The sequence below is a fragment of the Neodiprion pinetum genome, chromosome 3, assembly GCF_021155775.2.
Source record: "Neodiprion pinetum isolate iyNeoPine1 chromosome 3, iyNeoPine1.2, whole genome shotgun sequence".
Classification (NCBI taxonomy): Eukaryota; Metazoa; Arthropoda; class Insecta; order Hymenoptera; family Diprionidae; genus Neodiprion; species Neodiprion pinetum.
Window position 1 is genome coordinate 17,815,881 of NC_060234.1, and position 23,235 is coordinate 17,839,115.

General features: G+C 37.6%; 2 protein-coding genes and 1 long non-coding RNA gene across 3 annotated transcripts; 1 reads left to right on the top strand and 2 right to left on the bottom strand.

Moving 5' to 3' along the window:
- Positions 1 to 63: 63 nt before the first annotated feature.
- LOC124214529 (uncharacterized) lies at positions 64 to 5,171 on the bottom strand. The gene is made up of 5 exons (XM_046616867.2): positions 5,027 to 5,171; positions 4,183 to 4,415; positions 2,445 to 2,539; positions 1,696 to 1,909; positions 64 to 1,606 (listed from the first exon to the last, which is right to left on the bottom strand). The coding sequence occupies exons 3-5, from the start codon at positions 2,523 to 2,525 to the stop codon at positions 1,431 to 1,433; spliced, it is 471 nt and encodes a 156-aa protein (XP_046472823.1). The 5' UTR covers positions 2,526 to 2,539; positions 4,183 to 4,415; positions 5,027 to 5,171; the 3' UTR covers positions 64 to 1,430.
- Positions 2,640 to 3,653, top strand: LOC124214530 (uncharacterized). The gene is made up of 2 exons (XR_006882146.1): positions 2,640 to 2,772; positions 2,874 to 3,653. It is a non-coding gene; the product is annotated as an uncharacterized lncRNA (long non-coding RNA).
- A 5,256-nt stretch (positions 5,172 to 10,427) lies between the features above and the next one.
- On the bottom strand, positions 10,428 to 14,161 carry LOC124214386 (uncharacterized). Its single transcript, XM_046616658.1, has 3 exons — positions 13,425 to 14,161; positions 11,859 to 13,343; positions 10,428 to 11,725 (listed from the first exon to the last, which is right to left on the bottom strand). Exons 2-3 carry the CDS (start codon positions 12,124 to 12,126, stop codon positions 10,428 to 10,430), a joined length of 1,566 nt encoding a protein of 521 aa, XP_046472614.1. The 5' UTR covers positions 12,127 to 13,343; positions 13,425 to 14,161.
- Positions 14,162 to 23,235: the final 9,074 nt, after the last annotated feature.

The window sequence follows — 23,235 nt, forward strand, 5'->3', positions numbered from 1 at the left end:
CAAGTCGACTCTTCTAAAAAGTATTTTGGACCAAAAAAATACTTTTATACGTCAGAGTGCTTTATATATTAAAGCGGTTAACTCTTTCAAGACTGAATGTATTTCATAGTTTTGTTACAGAGTGTATAGTATTTTAATACCAATAGTTTCATGCTTGTAGTTAATACTCATAGTTATGATCATATACTGTTATTGTATTCTTGATCAAAACAAGACTGTTATAAGTTAGAGTGCTTTATTGATTAAAACGGTCAACTCCTTCAAGACTTTAAATATATTTTATGGTTTTGTTATCGACTTATAGTATTTTAATATCTATAGTTTCATACTTGTACTTAATACTTATAGTTTTATCAATCCAGTTTTTATGTACTTAAACCCTAAGATGATATTATTGTTTCTGCCCAACAACAGAAGAAAAAAAAACTTTTGATACAAAATCTACTCAATTCATACCCATACTATAACTTACAGATATGCAGCATCATATCTTTAGCATATACATTTAAAATTATACATCTATTGCTTAAATTTATATAATATACAATTTCATGAAGATGAAATGGAGTTCATATGATAATTTTGGAAAAATAAGTTCCGTCAAATATTTAGCGGAAAAAATTTTGAATTATACATCTATTGTTTACATTTATATATTAGTAAATCAAGTCATCGGAATATCGTTGGATTCGAACTCTCAATTTCCTATTACAGATTTTCTGGAAACATATTGTTGAACAAGTATCCCCGAAGATTTCTTGGGTCTCTTTGTGGAACACCCCAGTCCTCATTTACATCTTCATTATCTGATATGTCATTCCATTGTTGATCAAGTTCGTCATTGAAGAAACCTTCCCCATTATCTCCGTTAATAAAACAAATATTGTGCAATACGCAACATGCGACAACAATGCGTATCATAAATTGAATATCTCGAAGTGGCATCATTTGCAATAAACGAAAACGGCCCTTGTGAATGCCGAAGGCTCGTTCGACTACTACACGTGTTTGAGAAATTTTCGTGTTGAACTCATCTTCTTGAACTGTTAAATTTCCGTTGTCCCGAAAAGGACAAACCAGCCACGTTTGTGCTACACCATTATATCCTTTATCGCCTAATAAAAAGCTATTGTTAGAAAAAATTCTTTCGCGATTCTGTTCGGCTGCTACAAATAGATCGGATCTTCTTCATTCTGGCATCGTGAAAAGAGCAGGTCCCCGCAATATACATTCGTGAATTTTAGATCACAGTGAACCACAGCTTGCAGTAGAATAGAATAATGTTGTCTCCTGTTGAAATATACCCAACCATTTCCTTCTGGCTTATTAATATGAATATGAGAATCATCTATTGCGCCAATACAACCACGAATACCTGCTACATTTTCAAATCTCTCAGATATTCTCACAAGGTTATTTCCATGAGCCAATTAATGACTTCGCACTATGCGAAATACAGATGAAAATGAAATATCAAAGGGATTTGACAGTAACCTATGTGACTCTTTGTTGCCGAGAAACCAAAGTGTCATTAATAAACACAATTCAGCAGGTTTCTTTTCCTTTCCAAAGGTATGGAATGAATCCACTATTTCTTCTAAACTTTCTGCAAATATATTGACGTATATGTATTAGCTTTATCCTTTGAAAATATCAGTATACAACTACCATGGTGAAATATGTGTACATAATTACCTAATAATATGTTAACAATTGGTTGCTCCAATCTGGAATCTTCCTTAAACTCCTCGTTGCTTTTAGCATGAACTGTTTCGAGAAAATTTTGCACACACTGTCGTTCACGTCCATCATCGCTTGAAGAATCTGAACTGCTGCTGCTGCTATTATTGCTGCCGCTACTACTACTACTGGATTCACTCATCAGGATAGCTAATAGAGCCTCTTCCATCTAATAAAAATCAGTAATATTTAATTTTGAAATAACATACAATTATAAATTGCAAAAACATATTTTAGCTCTTAAGAAATGAACATGATTAATATGAATACGTTATTCTATGGATTCATTCATATTATAATTATTTATGTAGTATATATCATGTTTGCTTCATTTAATTATAATACACAGAACTTTAAATATATAATCAATCTTACTTTTACATTTTTATTTACTCACCGCAAAGCTTAAATTTGTTGAAACCACGCTTTTCACATTCTAACCTTACTGTGTCGTGCGCATCAACTCTCGCGCGAATGTGTGATGTTCCATTTATTCGTTTTCGAGAGTCGACACGAGTTGACACGAGTCGACACAAAAGTCATGAAAATGGAAAGCACCCAGTTAGACGCACTGTGCAGTCAGTAGTTTTGGGTCGCCAAAAATTGATTAAGCATTAAAATGCACTGGACGACACAGTATAATCGTTCGTTTCAAATAACGGGGATTGAGTCCTAATATAAAATTATTAATTATGACCACTTACCTTTTGGAATGTAGATCTCCGCTGGGTGTTGCTCTGTTTCCATGATGACGTGGAGGAAACAAGGTTTTGAGAGCAAATCATTTAATCTACAATTACTGAAAATATATTATAAAGTGTTTATTCTGTTAATAAACCGTTTACAAATATTATATATTGGATAATTACTTAAAAGTTGGGATGGAGAGATTGACAGTTGTTCGGCCAGAACTAATGTTCGAAACAAAATGAATTGTTTTAAGTTCGTGACAAAGAATATTTCATCAGAATTTCTACGACGGCTTTTGAACTCGTAGCGTTATATGCAAATGACAAAGTACCAAAAGACCAGGTAAGGTCAAGAGTCTACAGGTGGGACCTGAGGCACGATCCAAAAGTAACGTTATATGAAATGGGAGTTTTTAAAACATAGTAACAGAATTTTAAATGCAGGCGAGCAAAAGAATTATGCCACAGGACTGAACGGTGAACAAGTTAGCAAGACTGGGGGCACGAGTCGAGAGAGCGCTTTGACACGTGGTGATATTATTTATAGGAAACGGTAGTGGCTCCGTATAGTTGGCAGGCAAATAAAACTATCTTGATTTTTTATCAATGCAGTCATTTGGGAATTGTTTGGACAAGTTTAGGAATGTAGTTTTATAGTTTAGGAAATGATACTGTATTCGTTATTAATAAAAATCTATCGAGCATGTAGTTAGCAGGTATAATTGAAACAAAAAAAAAATGTTGTCCACATTTAAGTCGAAATCGTTTGGGAAACACGCCTGTGATAAACTCAACGTTTTGAAAATTTTATTGTATTACATAATATAAAAACATTAATTTACCATCAGATAATTCACGAGAAATACACGCGTTATCGAATGCGTGTGCATTTTCATACTCTATCGACTGTACTCACTGTACCGATTGAATTATGGAACCTTATTTCCAATTCCGGTTATTTCTATTACGTCCAACCATTTTGGAGGATTGGAGCTGATTGAAGCTTTAGGAAATGATATTGTTGCACATACAGTAAAGTGAAATGTCAAATAAAATTATTTTCATCCGTTTATTACCTGTAAACAGGTAGGGTAGACCGAGGCGAATCGGATCAATTTTTTTTAGGAATATGAAAATCATACTAAAGTGAAATATATGTAACTTTTATTGACACAATGGTAATCGGTACAATTCAGCTACGCAATAAACATTTTAAAACTTAAATTGTCGATAAATTCTCCAAAATATAAACCAAAAACTTAAAAGACAGAAATGTCCGAATCGCCCCAATTCTCGGGGCGAATGGGATCATAAATAACATTTAATTAAATTAAATGTTTTTAACACTATAAGCTTTGGAATCATTAATAAAACTTAAATATAATAATTAATGCGATCAATATTAATTACAAGCACATAAATCACATTTTTTGTCAGTCTTAAGTTTTTTCTTAGCATCATTGTTTTTCTTTTGTAGGTGCGAACCATCTACAATGAAATAAAAATGCATCATTAACCTCAATATGAAATAAATCATTTTAAAAAAGCGATCCAATTCGCCCCCGATGACGCGATCCAAATAATCCCATATTAAAGACTTATGAAATAAATATTTTACACATTAACCTATAATATTTTGTTTAAAAACTGAAATGTTTTGTAAAATAGACCTCTACCCAATCAAGATAAGCCATATAATTCAAAGTTTTAACACAAACCCTTAGAATAAAGCAAAGAAATCGTAAGTACGTACCTTAGATGAGCGCCAAAATTGTGACGCATACAAACACCCGGACTCACTCTCGAGAAGCGCTGACACTGATGGACTAGTCGAAACCAAATACTACCGATTGCGGGAGGTGCGGGGCGAGAGGGGGTCGTAAGACGCCAGTCGTTTGTTTTCTGTGTCTATGCGTTGTTCAAAATATTAACGGATTTCTTATTTTGATCCGATTCACCCATTGATCCGATTCGCCTCGGTCTACCCTATCGGATTATTCACGTCTTCATTCGTCCAACAGATATGTTAAAACGAATTCGACCATAGCTCGCCTTGCGAAAACCTCGTTTTTTGTTCTTTCTGATTTATTCGAAAACTGTGCAGAAGAAATTTGTCAAAATAATAGAGCAACAAGAAGTAATTAAGGAGAAATTTAGAGCTCATCTTGTTCTGATGGAACGTTGAGTGAAGATGGAATAACGAAGGCAATGAACGAGTGTTTTGGCACCAAAATATATTTGAATATGGCGCCATTTTACTGGAAACGTTACCGACTCACGGTACCTGCAACGTTTCTTTGGATTTTTTCCAAAACCGTGAGGGAGCAAATAACAAAAATGACGGAGCAATTAAGAACATTTGAAGAGCAATTATACGAAGCACGGACTTGCCGGAAATTCCACGATTTTAGAGAATTCGTAAAACACCTGGCCGCTGCCGGATATCCATTTTCGTGTTTTTCGATTTTCTAGAAAACCGCGTGAAAACAAATTATAAAAAAAACATGTATGCAGTTCATACGTGATAGAAGTGCAACCTTCAGAAACTCAACTGCGAGAGAATGAAGAGAATGCAGTATAAGGAGTGGAATAATTACTTGTTTCATCGATAGTCGTTTCATTTCGTTTCATCGAGTTTCAAATCACTACCGCGCTAATTAAGTTAAGTCTTGCATTTCCGTTTCATCGTTAGTCGTTTCATTTCGTTTCATCGAGTTTCGATTCACTCCCGTGCTTGAGAAGTTTTCACCAACGGTGCTAAAGAAGTTTTCACTTCAAAAATAGAGAGCAATTAAGAGCAATACGAGAGCAATTTTTTGGCATAAATTTTTTTACGAAATACCAAGTCGCAGACTGTTTTATATAAGGGTTTGGCTCGGATGAATCGGTTAAAGGACCAAACTGAGTCTGCGGGAAGAAAAGATATATTGTAAAGAGAATTATAATAACTGAAGTAAGATAAGAAAATTGTGGCAATTGGAAGAGTAGTCGTGGTGTTATAACATAGCGTGAGTAGTTTTGTATAGGAAGAATCTGAAAAGTAAAGAAACAGCGTTAGTTCGTTGTTGATTGAGGAGGTTTGTCCAGAAATGTAGGCACAAGTTGGTTAATTTTCAAAGGTAAGTAGACAATATCCAGACTTCAAGGAAATATTACACATAATGGGTTTCATGAATGTAAGCGAACGAGTCGTCCAGAGAAAAGAGTCGCGCTCTAGGCGCAGCGAACAAGATTGCACGAACTAGGTGCAATCAAGTACAGTGCATGAATTAAATGCTCTCAAGAAGGTTGCACGAACTAGGTGCCTTGGATAGAGTGCAAGAACTAGATGCAATCAAGTACAGTGCATGAATTAAATGCTATCAAGAAGGTTGCACGAACTAGGTGCATGAACAAGAACCAATGCACGAACTCGGCGCGGTAGAGTAAAAGAGAGTACTCATTGTCAACCTGTGATTTAACCAATATGGGTTCTTGTTACACTCAAAACTGATGTCAACTCGGCGGTGGTCAGACTAGAAGTGAGCGTCGATCCGCGGTGGCGCTTTTGTAAGAAGTGGTTGGTCGTATCATCGAGCGTTCGGCAGTCGTTCGGTGACGTCACAATTCTGGGAATAGCAACTTGACTGATTATCTGCTCCCTTGCCAAATTATACTCTTAGGTGACCATTCACTCAGTGCAGGCGGAAGCGAATTCGACTGCGTAAATCCACACATACAGAAATTTATTAGTTCAATCATAATAAAAGAAAACATACAACTGTAAGGTTACTAAACACAGACCCATTTCACATAGGTTCAGACCCGGCATATTGTTATGAAAAATAACCCAGAGTTATTAGTCTTTACATATCCTCAGTCGACGCTTTTGAGTCTATTCCTTGGTGATCGTGCAATATTTGTAAAGACCTAAGACATAATCTTTCACTTTTCACCTCAAAACTGGTATAAGTTCTGTTCACTTTAAGGGCTTCATTATTATTGTATTAATACATGATTGTAACATTGTTTGGATTAATGTATGGTACAATTGTTTTGCCTCACGGAATCATGCCGTGAGTTGGATTATTTACAATCGTTTGGTCATTAAGCTTCCTAACATGCTGTCCTGGTAGCGTTCTGTATGGTTTCACATGGGGGATCTGCATACATTCTACGTACACTTGTGGACAACGAATCTGAGACGGCTAATTTTTCACACTAGAAAGTTACGTTGACAATGCAGAGAAACCTACAGCGCCACAGTCGGCCGAGCGCAAAACAAACTCAATCTCAATAATCGTAACATAACCCATGACCGTCGAATCTAACCTTAGAATACCGCGGGGATAATGACTTGTTAGATTAACACATAGACTTATAAAGATAGACTGAGCGCTCTTATGAGCCGCTTGAAGCAAACATTTAAAGGACAGAAATATGCCGGGAGTACTCCTTTCTCTCTCTGACGATATTTGAGGTGGGGATCGAGGCGGTAGAGGAAAATGAGGCGAAATTATACCCCTATATCTATAGCTGTTCCACTTCCACTGCTCCGATGTCTCCCACCATGACGCCGATTGAAAAGAGAGAGCAGTACTCCCGGTATATCTCTGTCCTTTATATGGAATTGTCAGTGCCTCTTATAGGAGCGCTCAGTCCAGTGTTGCCAGATCAGGGGATTTCCCCCTAGATTTAGGGGTTTTTTGGAAATGTTAGGGGGCATTTAGGGGCGAAAATGTTTGGCGTATTTTTTAGGGGAAGCCAAATTCCCGTTTTTTTTGGCAAATCGAGCAAGCGAGGTTGCCAGCCGTATGCCTGAACTCAAAATAACCCAACACAACCAGATACAACCCAACCCAATCCTGAACCCAAAACAACCCATCCAGCCGCTGGATTGGCACAATCGGCACAATCCTCTGACGGTGTGAGGGTGGGGGTATTTACAGGATTTTTAGGAGGAAATAGAAATTGCCTTTGGGGAAGCTACGTGAACCATCTGGCAACACTGGCTCAGTCTATCTTCATAAGTCAATGGATTATCACGTCAATTCTGCGCAAATTATTACGATGAGAATATAACCTCAAAACCTGGTAAAATGTGTCAACAAGTTATGTGTTTTACCATAACTTGTTGCTTCTGAGACATCTTTTGTTTTAGGTATAAAGCAAGATCGACAGCAAAAACAATGCCGACAGCGTTTGACACGTGGTTTGACCAATTTATCCAAGTTATGAGGTTATATTCTCATTGTAATAATTTGCGCATGTGCCGGTCTCGCGCAGCAGAAAGTACGTTCTGCGCGTGCGCTCCTATCATTTTGAAGGAATTCATCAAAAAGAAGAGACCGTCGAACACGGCCACGGTCTTGAAGGTTTCACAGTCACTGGTTTTGTGGATTATTGCAGCAGTGCGTCTAGCACACGGTCTTGTAGACGGATCTGGGCACTCCGGCTGTAAAACCATGCTCGAAAATGAAGCCGATGTTGTCAATTTTCGCTGCTGGCGCTCGTGAGGGAGAGGCCTACTTAGGCCGTGTTCGTAAATTGACTGATAGTACTGAAAATTCCCTAGGACCGAGTCAGAGCTATCCTCGAACTTGGAAGCGCAAAAGAAATAAAAGATTGCTGACAGTACTGTCAGTCAATTTCCGAACACGCCCACAGTACCACTGATATATATATATTAGTGCTTAGTACGCATACACCGGCCTCGGAGATTGCAGCGCTCCGGTCTTTGGTGCACAAATTGAGAAACACAGGCTTCAAGACGCCACGCTGCGTTATATAGGAAGGGGCTTGGAGTGCCCAGACCTGTCTATAAGACCGATATGGGAAATCTGCCGGGGGCGTGGCTTCTCCTTGCGGCAGAAGCAGTAACTATTCTAAAACGCATTTTTAAATCAGCTTTCGTGTTCTTATGTGAAAGCGTGTATTTATTTACAGTTATTAAACTCGAATTTTCAAAAAAAATTCAATAAAATATGAAAATTTCAATACAAGAAATTTGTGAGTTTGCAAATACTCAGCCTAGTCCTAAAAAATTTATTGGTGGTGAAGATATACTTGATGAGGGACATCTAATGAAATGTGGCCTACAGCAATCAGATACTAGTTGTGATAATAAGTATAAAATAATTGCATTCTGTCTCCAAACTTCTCGTTTAAAAGATCCACCGCATGAAATTGTGGGTGCAATATCGCAAAATGGGAAAATAATGGGAATGTCATGTTCGTGCAAGGCTGGTCTAAGTGAAAGCTGTAAGCATGTAGTAGCTCCACTTCTCTACTGCAACAGGTTAGTTTTTTGCTTATAAATAAATTTAACAAGCATAGTAAAATTTAATTCTATAAAATGACTCTACTGTTAATATTATATCTCAATGTTTTTAGAAATGCTGTTGAAAAATTGCAGCTTATCATTTGCACTGACAAAAAATGCACGTGGAGTGCTCCGCAAAAGGATGCGCTTGAAAAGTATGAACCTAAACCATTGGAAGAACACGACTGTTTTCAATTAAAGCTACAGAAAAATTTGGAGGCTCCAGGTAAAAAACATAAAAAAAAAAATCAAGACCCACCGGTTTGTATGGAACTAATAAAGCTGACTGAAGAAGAAAATGACGAACTGCTAAATATTATGTTAGAAAATTTACCCTGCAGTGCATTGAAGGAACACATGTAACAAAATATACATAACTAAATAATTTGTATATTTTTTTTCTTTAAATTTGCACATTTGTTAACTATTCAATTCTTTGTTTTATTTAAAACTGGAAGACACGACGTTCTTGAGATTATTAATAATAATTCTACGTGTGATCTATCTAGAATCCAAGCACTCTTCAAAAATCAACTTTCTTCTAATTTTTTAAGTCAGCTAGAGCAAGTTAAAGTACAACCTATCAAAGAATGCTGCCAAAAAATAGTATCTGGGTTGAATGGAAATGTTGTTGATATCTGTGTAAAAACAATGCAGTTTCATTCAACTTGGCTGGAAGAAAGACAGTTTAGAATAACTGGTAGTGATTCTTATCAATTATTTACCTATCGCAATAATAAAAAACCTGATTGGCGTCAAAAATCAGAAAAATATTTTTATCCAGAATCGATAACTAATGCTTACACACAACACGGTTTAAATAATGAGCCTTTAGCTCGAAACCTGTACGATGAATCTGAACCTTCTATCACAGTAGCTGAATGTGGTCTTGTTGTCTCTGAAAAAAACCCATGGTTAGCATATTCACCAGACGGTGTGGTTTTTGACAAAAATAATAATCCTGTAAAATTGGTTGAGATAAAATGTCCTTAAGAGGGTAAAAAGCGAAAACTAGAAGAAGTATTTCAATTATTAACATGGTTAGTTTTTGAAAATGGAACTTGGAGCTTAAAAAAAAAACACTCCTATTACGCTCAAGTTCAAATAGGTATGGCTGTTTTAAACATGTCAGTCACTGATTTTATTATTTATACATCTTTTGATAACAAATTAGCTGTATTGACTGTTAATTTTGATGAATTGTATGCAAAAGAATTGCTGCATTCTTTGAAAAGTATTTACTTTAATAAAATGATTCATTACATCTGCATCGCTCAAACTTCAAATGATCCTAACAATAATAATTGAACAAATTTTATTTTTTATCATTGTAATTGACAATATTTATGTTTTAAAAAAATTTAACTACTTCTTTACCATCCAAAAATATTTCTTTATTAACCTTTTTAATAATTATATCTTTAACAACTGTTTGTTTGATTAAATAACATTCTTACTTGTTTAATAATTATTTGTGTAATTTATTACTGTAGTTATAAAAGCACAACTATAATTACTATTTTTTATTGTATTTTAAAAATGTTTGGACTTAAAAAATTCACAGATTATAATTAATATTTTTTTGTGAATAAAAAAATATTTATATTTATATGGAAATATTATAAATAAACATCGATTTATAAAATTTAATTACTTATGAATTTTTTCAAACCAAAAAAAATAATCAATCTATTTTTTCAGCTATAAAATTTATCTTTCTTTAAAATCGGCGCACTCATATTTACCACACCACAAATAATCGTGAAAATTTCTTTAACTTTACTCATAAGACATGCAGGCATAGTTGTGCCTAAAACGTCAAAAGCTTTCAAGCGTTGATTACTTCTTTCAAAATGTACCCGAGCTTTAGCAACATATCGATTCATATTTGCTTCAGATTTTGAAAATTGCTGTTTGTCTCTGAGAAAAAAAGGTGTACACAGCGTGATGTCATGTTTTCTGCAAAACTCATTCATGGTGAATCCTTTATCTGCCAGTACAATGTCTTTTTTATCCATCATAGTAATAATATTACTTTGTTCAAATATGGCATTATCTGACACACGTCCACCATACGGAAGGCTTACGAAAGAAATGAGCCCTGCTGGTGTAACACCAGTCATAAACTTAATCGTATATGTAGATTTATAGTAAGAGTAGGCTTGTAGTTGACAGCACAGTTTGGAAGGTTTCTGAATTTTAATTTCAGTACAGTCAACAACTACTCGAACTTGTTCAAAATCTTTGAAGCACAAAGGAATATTCTTTAAAATATTTTCTTTGCTAGGCCATCGAATACTGGGTTTTAAAACAACGTATAAAATGTCGATCATTTTCCAAATCAATTCTTTGCAAGCTTGACTGGATACTTCAAAGAAAATTGCTAGAGTTGCATATGACATGTTTTGCTTCAATTTCATAAAAGTCATTATAATTAACTCTCGTAAATTAAATGTAATACAAGCGATTGAGATACGACGCATTGATTGTGCTTTAATGATTAACTTCTCGATAGTAAATAAAATTTGAAAATTAGATAATTCAGTTAACGTACTAAGCTGTTTATCAGTTTTTATTTTACTCGATAATTTGGGAGTCAGATAATCACTCTCGACTTGAATCGCAACATCGAGATGTATAATAGGCAAACTATTTTCGGATCTTGTCACGTTATCAACAGATACCGTGTTAGACAACAGCAGCAAGTCTTCAGTCGTTACTTCAACATTAAATTGATCTCCACTACACGGATCTACATTACACGGATTATCTTGTGTCTGGTCTAAGGGGTCATCTCGAGTAGCTGTGGAAATACCTTCAAACGTATCAGTGATAATAGATGATTTTTTCTTCAATGATCTTTGACGTTGTCTTTCGTTTCTGCTTTGGATTTGACTCACATTTGGTTTATCAAATGATGTTAATGATGTTTGAGGAAGGTTGCATGACGGAACGCTTGTTTTTTTCAAATGAGAACAAAGAGGATTGACATTGGCTGCAATGAAAAATAAAATTTAATGTTTATTGTTTTTTATTTTTTCTAACAAATATTACACTACAAAAAATTTCATTTCATATTGATGATAAACAAATAATTATGAAATGAAATTCTATAGGTAATTACTTACATGTTGGTATGAAGTCATTTTTGGTGAAATGTAATGAACACACTTTTTTTGACTGTGTAACCTTATTCCCAATTTTCAATGCTTTTATCCAAACTAATCGACGATCAATTACTTCATCTTCACCAAATTTATTTTTGATTACTACAAAACTAGAATTTGCCGAAGGAAAAGCGTAAAATCGAACTGTATTGTTCTTACTGGACTTGCTATTACACCCATACACGCAGCAGACAGTTTTATTTTTATTTTCTCGTGGTGGAAACTCCATGATTAAATTTTTTGATCAAATATTGAAATTTAAGATGTTTTTAAGTAATAACTAAGCTTATAGATAATAATTGTTTACTTAATGTTTAAAAAAAAGTTTAACACTTTTAAACTACATTTCTCACATGTTATATTTGAGATCAGCAGTTTAAGCTTGACCTGCATAGAGTAGTTTATTTTTGATCCGTCAGGTAGCGTATCTGAGTGGATGATTTCCCATATTGGTCGGTTGTATCCACGAAGTAAGAGGGAAGGAGACCGAACTCTGCCGAGGCCTCATCCCAAGAGTGGGATCAATTTTCCAGCGATAAGTAAGCAGTTCTCTGCGATGAATAACCGAGATGACGAGTCACGCATGCGCAGTACGACTTAGCTGCGTCCTTGTCTCTCTCGCATAAAGTGCGAGTGAGACAGTTTTGTTGTGACAGTGAGGTTAGTTTCTACAGTAAGATGTCAGCGTGTCGTGTACCACAGTGCAAAACCAAATATGAAGACAAAAATAACAATCACACGTTGTTTAAAGCTCCCCCGGTACGTAACGTGATCATAGAGTGATGGTAAAACAGAATTATACTTCTATTTATGTTTATTACCATATTGTACAATAAATTGAAATTGACAACAACAAGCAAGAAATATCGTTTTTATGTATATATCTAATTTGTAAATCCTTATATTCTACATCCTAACCTTATCTCGCAATTCTCGTGACTGTAGCTGATAATTTCTATGACGTAAAACTTGTATATATCCTAATTCTCTCATTTCCTACTTTAGCTGATACATTTTGAGTATTAAATTGTGTAAAACTTGTATACATCCTGATTTCCCTATTTACCATTTACAATTTTCGTATTGAACATGATTGATAAATTGTTTACGTTTAAAGCATGATTGTAAAAAATGGTTGTTCAATGTCCTAGTGATCTGGCAAAGGCATTTTATCTACGTTGTTCAGAAGAATAATAAACTGATCCATATTAACAAGGATAATACATTCTGAGGGCGGCCAAATTTTATTGTCTATGTATATTTCAACGTGCATATCTGATAAAACAGCAATCCTTTTCCTGATCCTGCAATTTTTTTCCATCTTTTGTGGACCAAAAAATGTGTGATCTCCTCGTGTGAAACGCCAACTTGGTGCTGGTAAAATACTTGCACATAGCTTTTTCCTCAAATACGTGTAATTAAATTCATTACGTACTTGCTCCATATCTGTAAGAACGTCCAGAATGATTCAAATGCTCCACTATTTACGGCTTAAAGTTCCATAAACAACGTTCGTAAAATACTCACCTATGATTTCTGACTTCGTAGCGTATTCACGTTTCTTTTTTGCAAATAATGAAGCGATATTTGTGATTCTACCATTCTGCCAAGAAATTATTACGCACCATAACCTCATGAACTTGCTGTCACAACAACAAAACTGTCTCACTCGCACTTTATGCGAGAGATACAAAGACGCAGTTAAATCGTACTGCGCATGCCTGACTTGTCATCGCGGTTATTCTTCGCAGCGAACTGCTCACTTGTCGCTGGAAAACTGATCCCATTTTTGGGATCGGAGTTCGGTCTCCTTCCCTCTTACTTCGTCTTTGTAACGTATTATCTCCGGCTATACGGTATTAGCTTAAGTTGCTTATGATATTGCTCTCAGCTCCGGGTACGCACATCGGCACATGGCGTTGTTGAGTGTTATACATGTAATGATTGAATACCATGGTGTTAGTTGATTATGGTGTTAGTCACGGTCTTACATACAGGTCTTGCGACTCTGAGTTTCGACGTGGGCCTCTTAACGTGTCAAGCCGCTAGCGTCGCTGCGATCGAGGGATGCCCGGTGCGACAAGGACACGGTCTTGACCGTGTTGTGAACGAAACACGATACGGAACACGCACGTCAGTCGTCAAAGGCTTATTCAAACATTGTAGGTTATGTTGATGCATCCCTCGATCGCAGCTCCATCTGGATTTTTCTTCAGTAGAGGAGCCACTCTCTACCATTGGAATTCTATTGAGTCGCAAGACCTGTATGTAAGACCGTGGTGTTAGTATAATAATATTATAGTTCTTCGTGGTATAATCAGAGATGAGTAGGGAGATCTCCAATACTCGGCTTTTCGTGATACCAGCCAGGTTGGAGCGTCGACGTGACACCTAGGCGGCCAGGCACCGAAGGTGGCCCATTTCTGACCTGACACCTAGGCGGCCATGCACCGAAGTGGCCCACAATCGTGTATATATAGATATACTCGGTCGCTCGAGCGGTTGCCAATCGCATCCTTGTCCCCGCTCGCACAGATGTTTCCAGGAATGCAAGAATTGGGATTTTTTTGTTTCAATTATGAATGTCAGCGAATAAAAGTATCTCCAGATTTGATAAATTTTGGATTCAATTAGCGGATGCTGAACTAAAATAATTAACCATACCCGGCCCGAATACTTTTTTTTTTAATATATATTATTTTTTTATTGATATGAAAATATGTGACGCCTGGTGTTCTCAAATATTTGTACACGCAGTCTATGGAAAAATATAAGAAGCCAGCTCGATAACATTTATGCAACATGTGCAATGGACAAGTGGTTAAAGCAAATTTTTTTTTCTCGAGTTGAATCTTCCAGAGAACCATCAGCGAATTCCAAGCAAGCTCCAGAAACATACCGAGCAAACGCGCGATTACGGACGTAGCTGTGGTGTGGCTGAGTGGATACCACATGAGGATGAATTTTCAATCACAGGTTTTTGCGCGAAGTTTTCCTGTATTTAAATTAATTACTGCTGCCTCCGCTATAATACTGCATTCAAGTCTTAAACAAAACACTAAAAAATAAGTTAACCACTTGGCGTAAAACAAAATGTTAGATTGAGCCTAAAATTTAAGCCGGAGTTACATAAACTAAGATAATTACAAGTGCAACATTGTAAATATTGTTCATTTATTGTTCATCTAAATAAATATGGTTTCCTCCTCAAAAAAAAAAAAAAAACATGAGGATGGAGTGATGCGGGACACGGGTTCGATCGCAGTTCACTCTTTTTTGTTTTTTTTTTTTTTCAAATTCAATCCCGGCTTTTGTTTTCGTATTTTCGGAGAGAGAAAACAAACCAAAGAAAGAAAATTTCCTAAGCCGGTCGATTTTTTCCTTCTTTCCTTTTGCTTTTTTTTTACTGAACCCACCTTTTTTGTAGTGGGGGTAACCCAGAAGAGAACAAATAATTGAAACAATAAAATTCCGAGAGTGAATCGATTTGTTCCCCGTTTTTGGCGCCTCTTTTTTAATAAGGAAAAGTTTTGACAGTAATGAAAAATAGAGATTACTAAAAACAAATGTATTGTTTTTTAATAACACGGGCCCACAAAAAAAAAAAAAAAAAGAAAGAAAAAATGATCGAAAATGTGTACTATATTCTTGGGTCAAATGTTGAGCTGAGACGAGTTGAAAAATCTCATAGAAAAAATTAAAAGTTGACATCACAAAGATGGGTTTTTATTATTTAATATTATAATAAGGTTTACATGTCGTTGCCTCATGTCAAGATGTAGACGTCAATGGATTTACTTCTTGGCTGCAGCTCCAACCTTGCTCTTCTTGGTACTTCGTACCTTCTTCATTCTGTTCTTGCGTTCCTTGCGCTGCTTTCTCGTTTGCTTATGCTTTTCATAAAGACCATGCCTGGCCAACCTGTGTTTAGGCTCAAACTTTTCTTCTCACTAGAATGGAATTCCCCACATATCGTCTTCCTATACAATCAAAAATAAAAACGTCTCACAATTCAAGGAAAATTAAATAAAGTATAAAATACGACTACAGGTCCCTCCCTTTTTTTCTCTTCTTAATCTGTTGGGATTTTTTATTATTTAGTATAATCACAAATAACAGTATTTTTATTGATTAACCGAAAATAATTTGAATAGTGGTTAGAGGAGAGGTTTTGTTTATGATGATGTCCGTTACACGGCATAGAGAGTACTGCCTCTCAAGAGCCTACAAAAGAAAAAGAAAAATAAACAAAAACATAGAAAAGAAAGGTCGTAAGAGTGGATTATATCTCATGCCACTGGTGGCACCTCTTCCTTAACTACAACAGACTTTTGCTTTCTAGCGGGAACTTCTTAATACTTAATATTCCAACACTCTTACTTATTAAGACTGGCGTACAATACTCAGTCTCTCTCTTATGTACACAAACTGTTGTTTCGACAATGGTTTAGTAAAAATGTCTGCAAGTTGCTCTTTACTTTCTACGTGTCTTACAGATATTTCACCACGCTCATTTACGTTGCGTACAAAATGAAACCGAACATCTATATGTTTAGTTTTCTTATGGTACTCTGGATTTTTTGCTAAGTCGATCGCAGATCGATTATCAACGTACATAGGTATAGTATCACTCTTAAAGCCTATTTCACCTAAAATTCTGCGTAACCATATCGCATCTTTGGTACCGTGTGCGAGAGCGATATACTCTGCCTCTGTAGTCGAAAGCGCTACGACTCGTTGTCGTTGGCTAGACCATGAAATCGCACCACCGTTAAGTAAAAACACGAAACCGTTCGTTGACTTTCGCGTATCCACACATCCAGCATAGTCTGCGTCAGTAAATCCAGTAGGTTCAAGGTTACTCCCACTGCTTCCGTAGACAATCCCATAATCCAGGGTTCCCTTCAGGTACCGGAAGATTTTCTTAACTGCTTGCCAATGTTCTTGCCCATAATTCGATAGGAATTGGCTAGCTTGGTTGACCGCGTATTCTATATCGGGACGGCTCACTCTCGCAGCAAACAGGAGGGAGCCAATTGCTTCACGATATGGAATGCTCTGTATATTCTTATTCTCCTCCTCATTTCTAGGGCTCTGCTCTTGACTCAGATGCAAGCCTGGTTCAGCGGGGACAGTTGACGGATTGGCTTCTTCCATTCGAAATTTCTTGAGAATTTTCTGTATGTACACCTTCTGTCCAATTTTTATTGTCCTGTTCTTTCGATCACGATCAATTTCGAGACCAATAAACTGCTTGCCATCTTCTATGGTTATCTTGAAGTGCTGTTCCAAGTTTCTCAGTACTACTGTTATTGCTGGTTTCGATGATGATAGTAGTAGACCATCGTCCACATAAAGTGCCAGATACACTTTTGCTCCTCTTACATTACCGGAAAATACGCAGTGGTCACTTTCTGTTGCACCAAAATTGAACTGCTTCAAAAATAAGACAAATTTTGAATTCCAGCACCGTGGAGATTGCTTGAGTCCGTATAGGCTTTTATGTAGTCTGCAAACTACACCAGCCTTCTCTTCATCTTCAAATCCACGGGGCTGCTCCATGTAAATATTTTCTTCTAATTCTCCATGAAGAAACGCCGTTTTTACATCGAACTGCACTACTTCCATATCCTTTGCTGCGGCTATGGCAAGGAGCATTCTTATCGATTCATAGCGGACCACTGGCGAAAAAGTCTCGAAATAGTCAATACCTTCTCGTTGTGCAAAGCCTTTTGCTACGAGTCTAGCTTTGAGTCGCTTGGTATTGCCTTCCGAATCAGTCTTTCTTGTATACACCCACTTACACCCGATCGCGCGTTGCCCAACCGGGAGCTTTTCTAGTGTCCAAGTCTCGTTTTCGCGAAGCGCCGCCACTTCTTCACACATCGCACTCTTCCAATCATCAGCTTCATCACTTGCAATTGCACTTTCGTATGTCTCTGGCACTGCATCAGCAACGAGTGCGATCTCGTCAACTAAGCGGCTAGTTTTTCTGATCAGGTTCCTATCACGCAACCGTGTTCTTCCCGATCTCTGATTATCCACCTCAGGTTCAACTTCGATTACTTCCGGTAGTTGAGGCTGTTCTTCGGGCTCACCGATGTCCTCTTCATCCTCTTCAGCCTCAGAATCACTGTCATCTTCGATAACTATGTGGTCATTTTGTTTTCGTACAGCTTCCAACTTATCCTTGACTGATGTGGTTTCATTGAATTTGACGTTGCAGCTTACTGTTATTTTTCGGGTTTTAGCGTCCCACAATCGATAATTCTTCGATTCTCCTTCGTAGCCAACGAAGGTCATCCTTTTACTTTTCGGATCCAGCTTCTTACGTTTTTGTTTTGGCACACTTACGTAGGCATCACTTCCAAACACGCGTATGTGTTTGATTTCTGGCTTGCGTTGAAACCACCTCTCGTAGGCTGTCATTCCGTCGATCTGTTTACAAATCGTTCTGTTTAGAACGTACGATGCCGTACTAACAGCTTCCGCCCACAGTTCCTTAGGAAGATCCTTCGCAATCAACATCGATCTCGCACTTTCAACTAGCGTTCGCATTTCACGCTCAGCACGGCCGTTTTGTTCAGGAACGTACGGCGTCGATAACTCATGGACAATGCCTTTCTTTTGTAAGAAATCTTTAAGCTGATTTGAGAGATACTCTTTCCCATTGTCAGACTTCAAGGTTTTCACACTATTGCCAGTTTGCTTTGAGACTAAAGCTTCATAGTCCTTGAGTCTATCGAAGACCTCTGCTTTGTGCCGCATAAAGTAAACATTTCGGAATCCAGTACGGTCGTCTTTGAAAAGTACAAAGTATCTCGACCCAAGCGGCGATTCTACGTTTATCGGACCGCATACATCGGAGTGTATCATTTCTCCAGGCTTTGTAAGTTTCTCTCGTTCGCTCGATGGATGTGAAACTTCAGGCTGCTTACCCAAGACACATGCTTCGCAGAAGAATTCATCAGCCTTGTTGACGATTTTCATCCCGTTTGCAGCACCGCGTTCTTCGGTCTCCTTGATAGCCTTGACATTGATGTGGCCGAGTCTGTTGTGCCACAGCTGTAGCGATTGAGTCTCGGCCACATTCGCGTTCGCTGGAGCTTTCATTGCGAAAAGCATACGGAATAGCTTCCCATAGCAAACACCTTCCGCGGAAACAGTACCATCGCTCTCTCGAACTTCACACCGATCACGATAGCAATGAAACGAGAATTGTCTATCATTTATTGCTCCCACTGAGAATAAATTTTGTTTCAAATCGGGCACTAAAAGAACGTTCGACAGCTGTCTGTCATACAGTTTATTGTACGCGCTCACTTGAATATCAATTGTTCCGATACCGGCGACCGGTAACGTTTTGTCACTCGCGATTTTCACGAAACGCACTGTTGTCACGGGACCGAGTTCACGAAAAAGTTCACTCCGGAAGGTCATGTGCATGCTAGCACCCGAATCTGCCAGCCACACAGACTCATCGCTTTCCGTCGTTTCGGAGAAAAGAATCGAGATATTACTGAGATACGCCTTTCCCTGACCCGAATTCATTCCATCACTTTTTTCGTTTGCCAACCGTTTGTTGCACTCGCGATACCAATGTCCTGTTTCATGACAATAAGTACACGGGTACTTATTCTTTAGAGCTTCGATTTTCTTCGCACTTAATTTCTTCTTCAGCCTCTTCTGACCGCTGGTCGACGGCTTCGATTTTTCATCGAGCTTTATCTGTAAAGCTTTCACTTGTAGCGCAAGTGATGACTCATTTTCTTCCGTGTCGGTGAGTCGCTTTTCTTCACGAACTATCCTCGCAGTCAAATTCTCCTTTTTTCGCTCTACTTTAGGGGTGCATTCCCATGCCATCGTGAATGCTGAGAATTTTGTAGGTAGACTGCTGGGGAGCTTAGACATCATAGCGGATTCAGACGGCTTGTCGTCTGCATCCTCCAACTTTTTACAGATTGTTTCGAACTTTTCAATCTGAGTTACGACTGCCTGACCATCGTTGACGCGGAACTCATAGAAATCTTGCCAATAACGCTGTTTCGCATTCTCACTTGAGTCACAATACAGTGCGTGCAGCTTGTCCCAGATTTTCTTCGGACTGTCACAATTAATCAAATTGATATGTAACGACTGTTCCACTGAGCCGAGTAAGATCACCGCTGTCTTTGACCAACCCTTTTTCCACTCTTTCCACTCTTTCAGTTTTGTAGCTTTGTCTGGTTCGTCATCCGTACCATCAGCAAACTGCATCGAGTCTTTTGAGTCTAGCAAAAAAGACACGCCGAACTTCCACATAGCAAAGTTCGTACCATCGAATTTGGTTAGATTTGACACTTCTTTGTCTGCCATTTCAACGGATAAAAGTTAAACACACCGAAAGTCTATACCGTATACGACAACTTTATTATTCGATTCGCGCAGTGGAATCGTTCCTGGGCCCATAACCTGTTGGGATTTTTTATTATTCAGTATAATCACAAATAACAGTATTTTTATTGATTAAACGAAAATAATTTGAATAGTGGTTAGAGGAGAGGTTTTGTTTATCATGATGTCCGTTACACGGCATAGAGAGTACTGCCTCTCAAGAGCCTACAAAAGAAAAAGAAAAATAAACAAAAACATAGAAAAGAAAAGTCGTAAGAGTGGATTATATCTCATGCCACTGGTGGCACCTCTTCCTTAACTACAACAGACTTTTGCTTTCTAGCGGGAACTTCTTAATACTTAATATTCCAACATAATCTATAAAGTAAATAGACGATCGTCGAACCTGCCGGTTTTTCCATACATGTAAAATAATTATGTAATTCACTTACTATCTTGATACCTCGAGAGCTGCTGGCACCGAACTGAACACTGTGAAGCCTCTTAACTGGCTGCCAATATCCGAAGAGGAGAGGGGTCCATACATTGTTGCTACTGAAATAATTTTGTCGTTCCGATCTCGCATCTCTCAAAATTCTTAAGAAATGCTCGTCAAGACTGATATAAAATGGGCGTTTTTTTTTATTAAGTAAAAGTTTTGACAGTAATAGAAAATAGAGATTACGAAAAACAAATGTATTGTTTTTTAATAACACCGGCCCAATTAAATTTTATAAGGCTTATGGTTGAATAAACTTCAGATTTGGGTTTAGCGGACCAAAATGCATAAAAATCATACTTGGTCTATAGTTGCACAAATTTTTTTCTCACCAAAACTGCTAATTTTTGGCGATTTTTATGGTTTTTTGCAATTTACTCGAAATTTTGAGGGTGTACGGGCAAAACTGACTTCAGATTCGGATTCAGCGCGTCAAAATACATAAAGATAGGTAGGTCCGGTCAAAAGTACAGACCACTTTTTTTTTTTTTGTGGGCCGATGTTATTAAAAAACAATACATTTGTGTTTAGTAATCTCTATTTTCCATTACTGTCAAAACTTTTCCTTATCAAAAAAGAGGCGCCAAAAACGGGGAACAAATCGATTCGCTCTCGGAATTTTATTGTTTCAATTATTTGTTCTCTTCTGGGTTACCCCCACTACAAAAAAGGTGGGTTCAGTAAAAAAAAAGCAAAAGGAAAGAAGGAAAAAATCGACCGGCTTAGGAAATTTTCTTTCTTTGGTTTGTTTTCTCTCTCCGAAAATACGAAAACAAAAGCCGGGATTGAATTTGAAAAAAAAAAAAAACAAAAAAGAGTGAACTGCGATCGAACCCGTGTCCCGCATCACTCCATCCTCATGTTTTTTTTTTTTTTTTGAGGAGGAAACCATATTTATTTAGATGAACAATAAATGAACAATATTTACAATGTTGCACTTGTAATTATCTTAGTTTATGTAACTCCGGCTTAAATTTTAGGCTCAATCTAACATTTTGTTTTACGCCAAGTGGTTAACTTATTTTTTAGTGTTTTGTTTAAGACTTGAATGCAGTATTATAGCGGAGGCAGCAGTAATTAATTTAAATACAGGAAAACTTCGCGCAAAAACCTGTGATTGAAAATTCATCCTCATGTGGTATCCACTCAGCCACACCACAGCTACGTCCGTAATCGCGCGTTTGCTCGGTATGTTTCTGGAGCTTGCTTGGAATTCGCTGATGGTTCTCTGGAAGATTCAACTCGAGAAAAAAAAATTTGCTTTAACCACTTGTCCATTGCACATGTTGCATAAATGTTATCGAGCTGGCTTCTTATATTTTTCCATAGACTGCGTGTACAAATATTTGAGAACACCAGGCGTCACATATTTTCATATCAATAAAAAAATAATATATATTAAAAAAAAAAGTATTCGGGCCGGGTATGGTTAATTATTTTAGTTCAGCATCCGCTAATTGAATCCAAAATTTATCAAATCTGGAGATACTTTTATTCGCTGACATTCATAATTGAAACAAAAAAATCCCAATTCTTGCATTCCTGGAAACATCTGTGCGAGCGGGGACAAGGATGCGATTGGCAACCGCTCGAGCGACCGAGTATATCTATATATACACGATTGTGGGCCACTTCGGTGCATGGCCACCTAGGTGTCAGGTCGGAAATGGGCCGACTTCGGTGCGTGGCCGCCTGGGTGTCACGTCGACGCTCTAACCTGGCTGGTATCACGGAAAGCCGAGCGTTGGAGATCTCCCTACTCATCTCTGGTATAATGATCTCGTAACATGGTTTAAACTCCAGTAATGTTCTTTCTTGTTATTTTTATCTAGGAATGTTTTAAATAGTTGGACGCAGCCCCCTGACACACGCTGCTAAAAGTGGTTCGCAAAACGTCCCTTGATTCTGCCGCCACTCTCCGCCACTTGTGGCGCTAGTAGTTGTCTGAAAAGCTTGCGCGCGGTCAGCGAGCGTGTCAAAAGTCTACTAGCGCCACGTAGAGGAACTAAAAAACGGGGACAAAACGCGTACGATTTTTTAGTATACGAGCAGTGGTAAGTGTCAGGGGGCTGGTGGGTTCTACGGTTTTTTGCTCTCCATACTATTAGTATGGCCGTGTTCGAAAATTGACCGACAGTACTGTCAGCAATCTTTCATCTCTTTTGCGCTTCCAAGTTCGTGGATAGCTCTGACTCTGTCCTAGGGAATTTTGAGTACGGTCAGTCAATTTACGAACACAGCCTATATTACTTATTCGCGCTTCTGTGGCTCACGTACTCTATTCTTATATCTCTATGGGTCCGACTGCCCTATACTTCCTGTGTTGAGCTCTGTGATTATTGAGTTTTAGTACAACGGAGATCCGCCAGGGAGCTCACACATCGGTGAGGATGAGGAAAATAATAATGGCGGCGATCTAGAAGACTGTATTCACAGAAGTTTGACGTTTTCGCGAGGAAAATCAAA

Coding starts and splice junctions, on each gene's coding strand:
- LOC124214529 (XM_046616867.2), bottom strand. CDS start 2,525: ATGATTTGCTCTCAAAACCTTGTTTCCTCCACGTCATCATGGAAACAG. Junction 1,910..2,444: donor GGAGATCTACATTCCAAAAG/GTAAGTGGTCAT, acceptor GATTTTTATTAG/ATGGAAGAGGCTCTATTAGC. Junction 1,607..1,695: donor AATTGTTAACATATTATTAG/GTAATTATGTAC, acceptor ATATATTTGCAG/AAAGTTTAGAAGAAATAGTG.
- LOC124214386 (XM_046616658.1), bottom strand. CDS start 12,126: ATGGAGTTTCCACCACGAGAAAATAAAAATAAAACTGTCTGCTGCGTG. Junction 11,726..11,858: donor AAATGACTTCATACCAACAT/GTAAGTAATTAC, acceptor TTTTCATTGCAG/CCAATGTCAATCCTCTTTGT.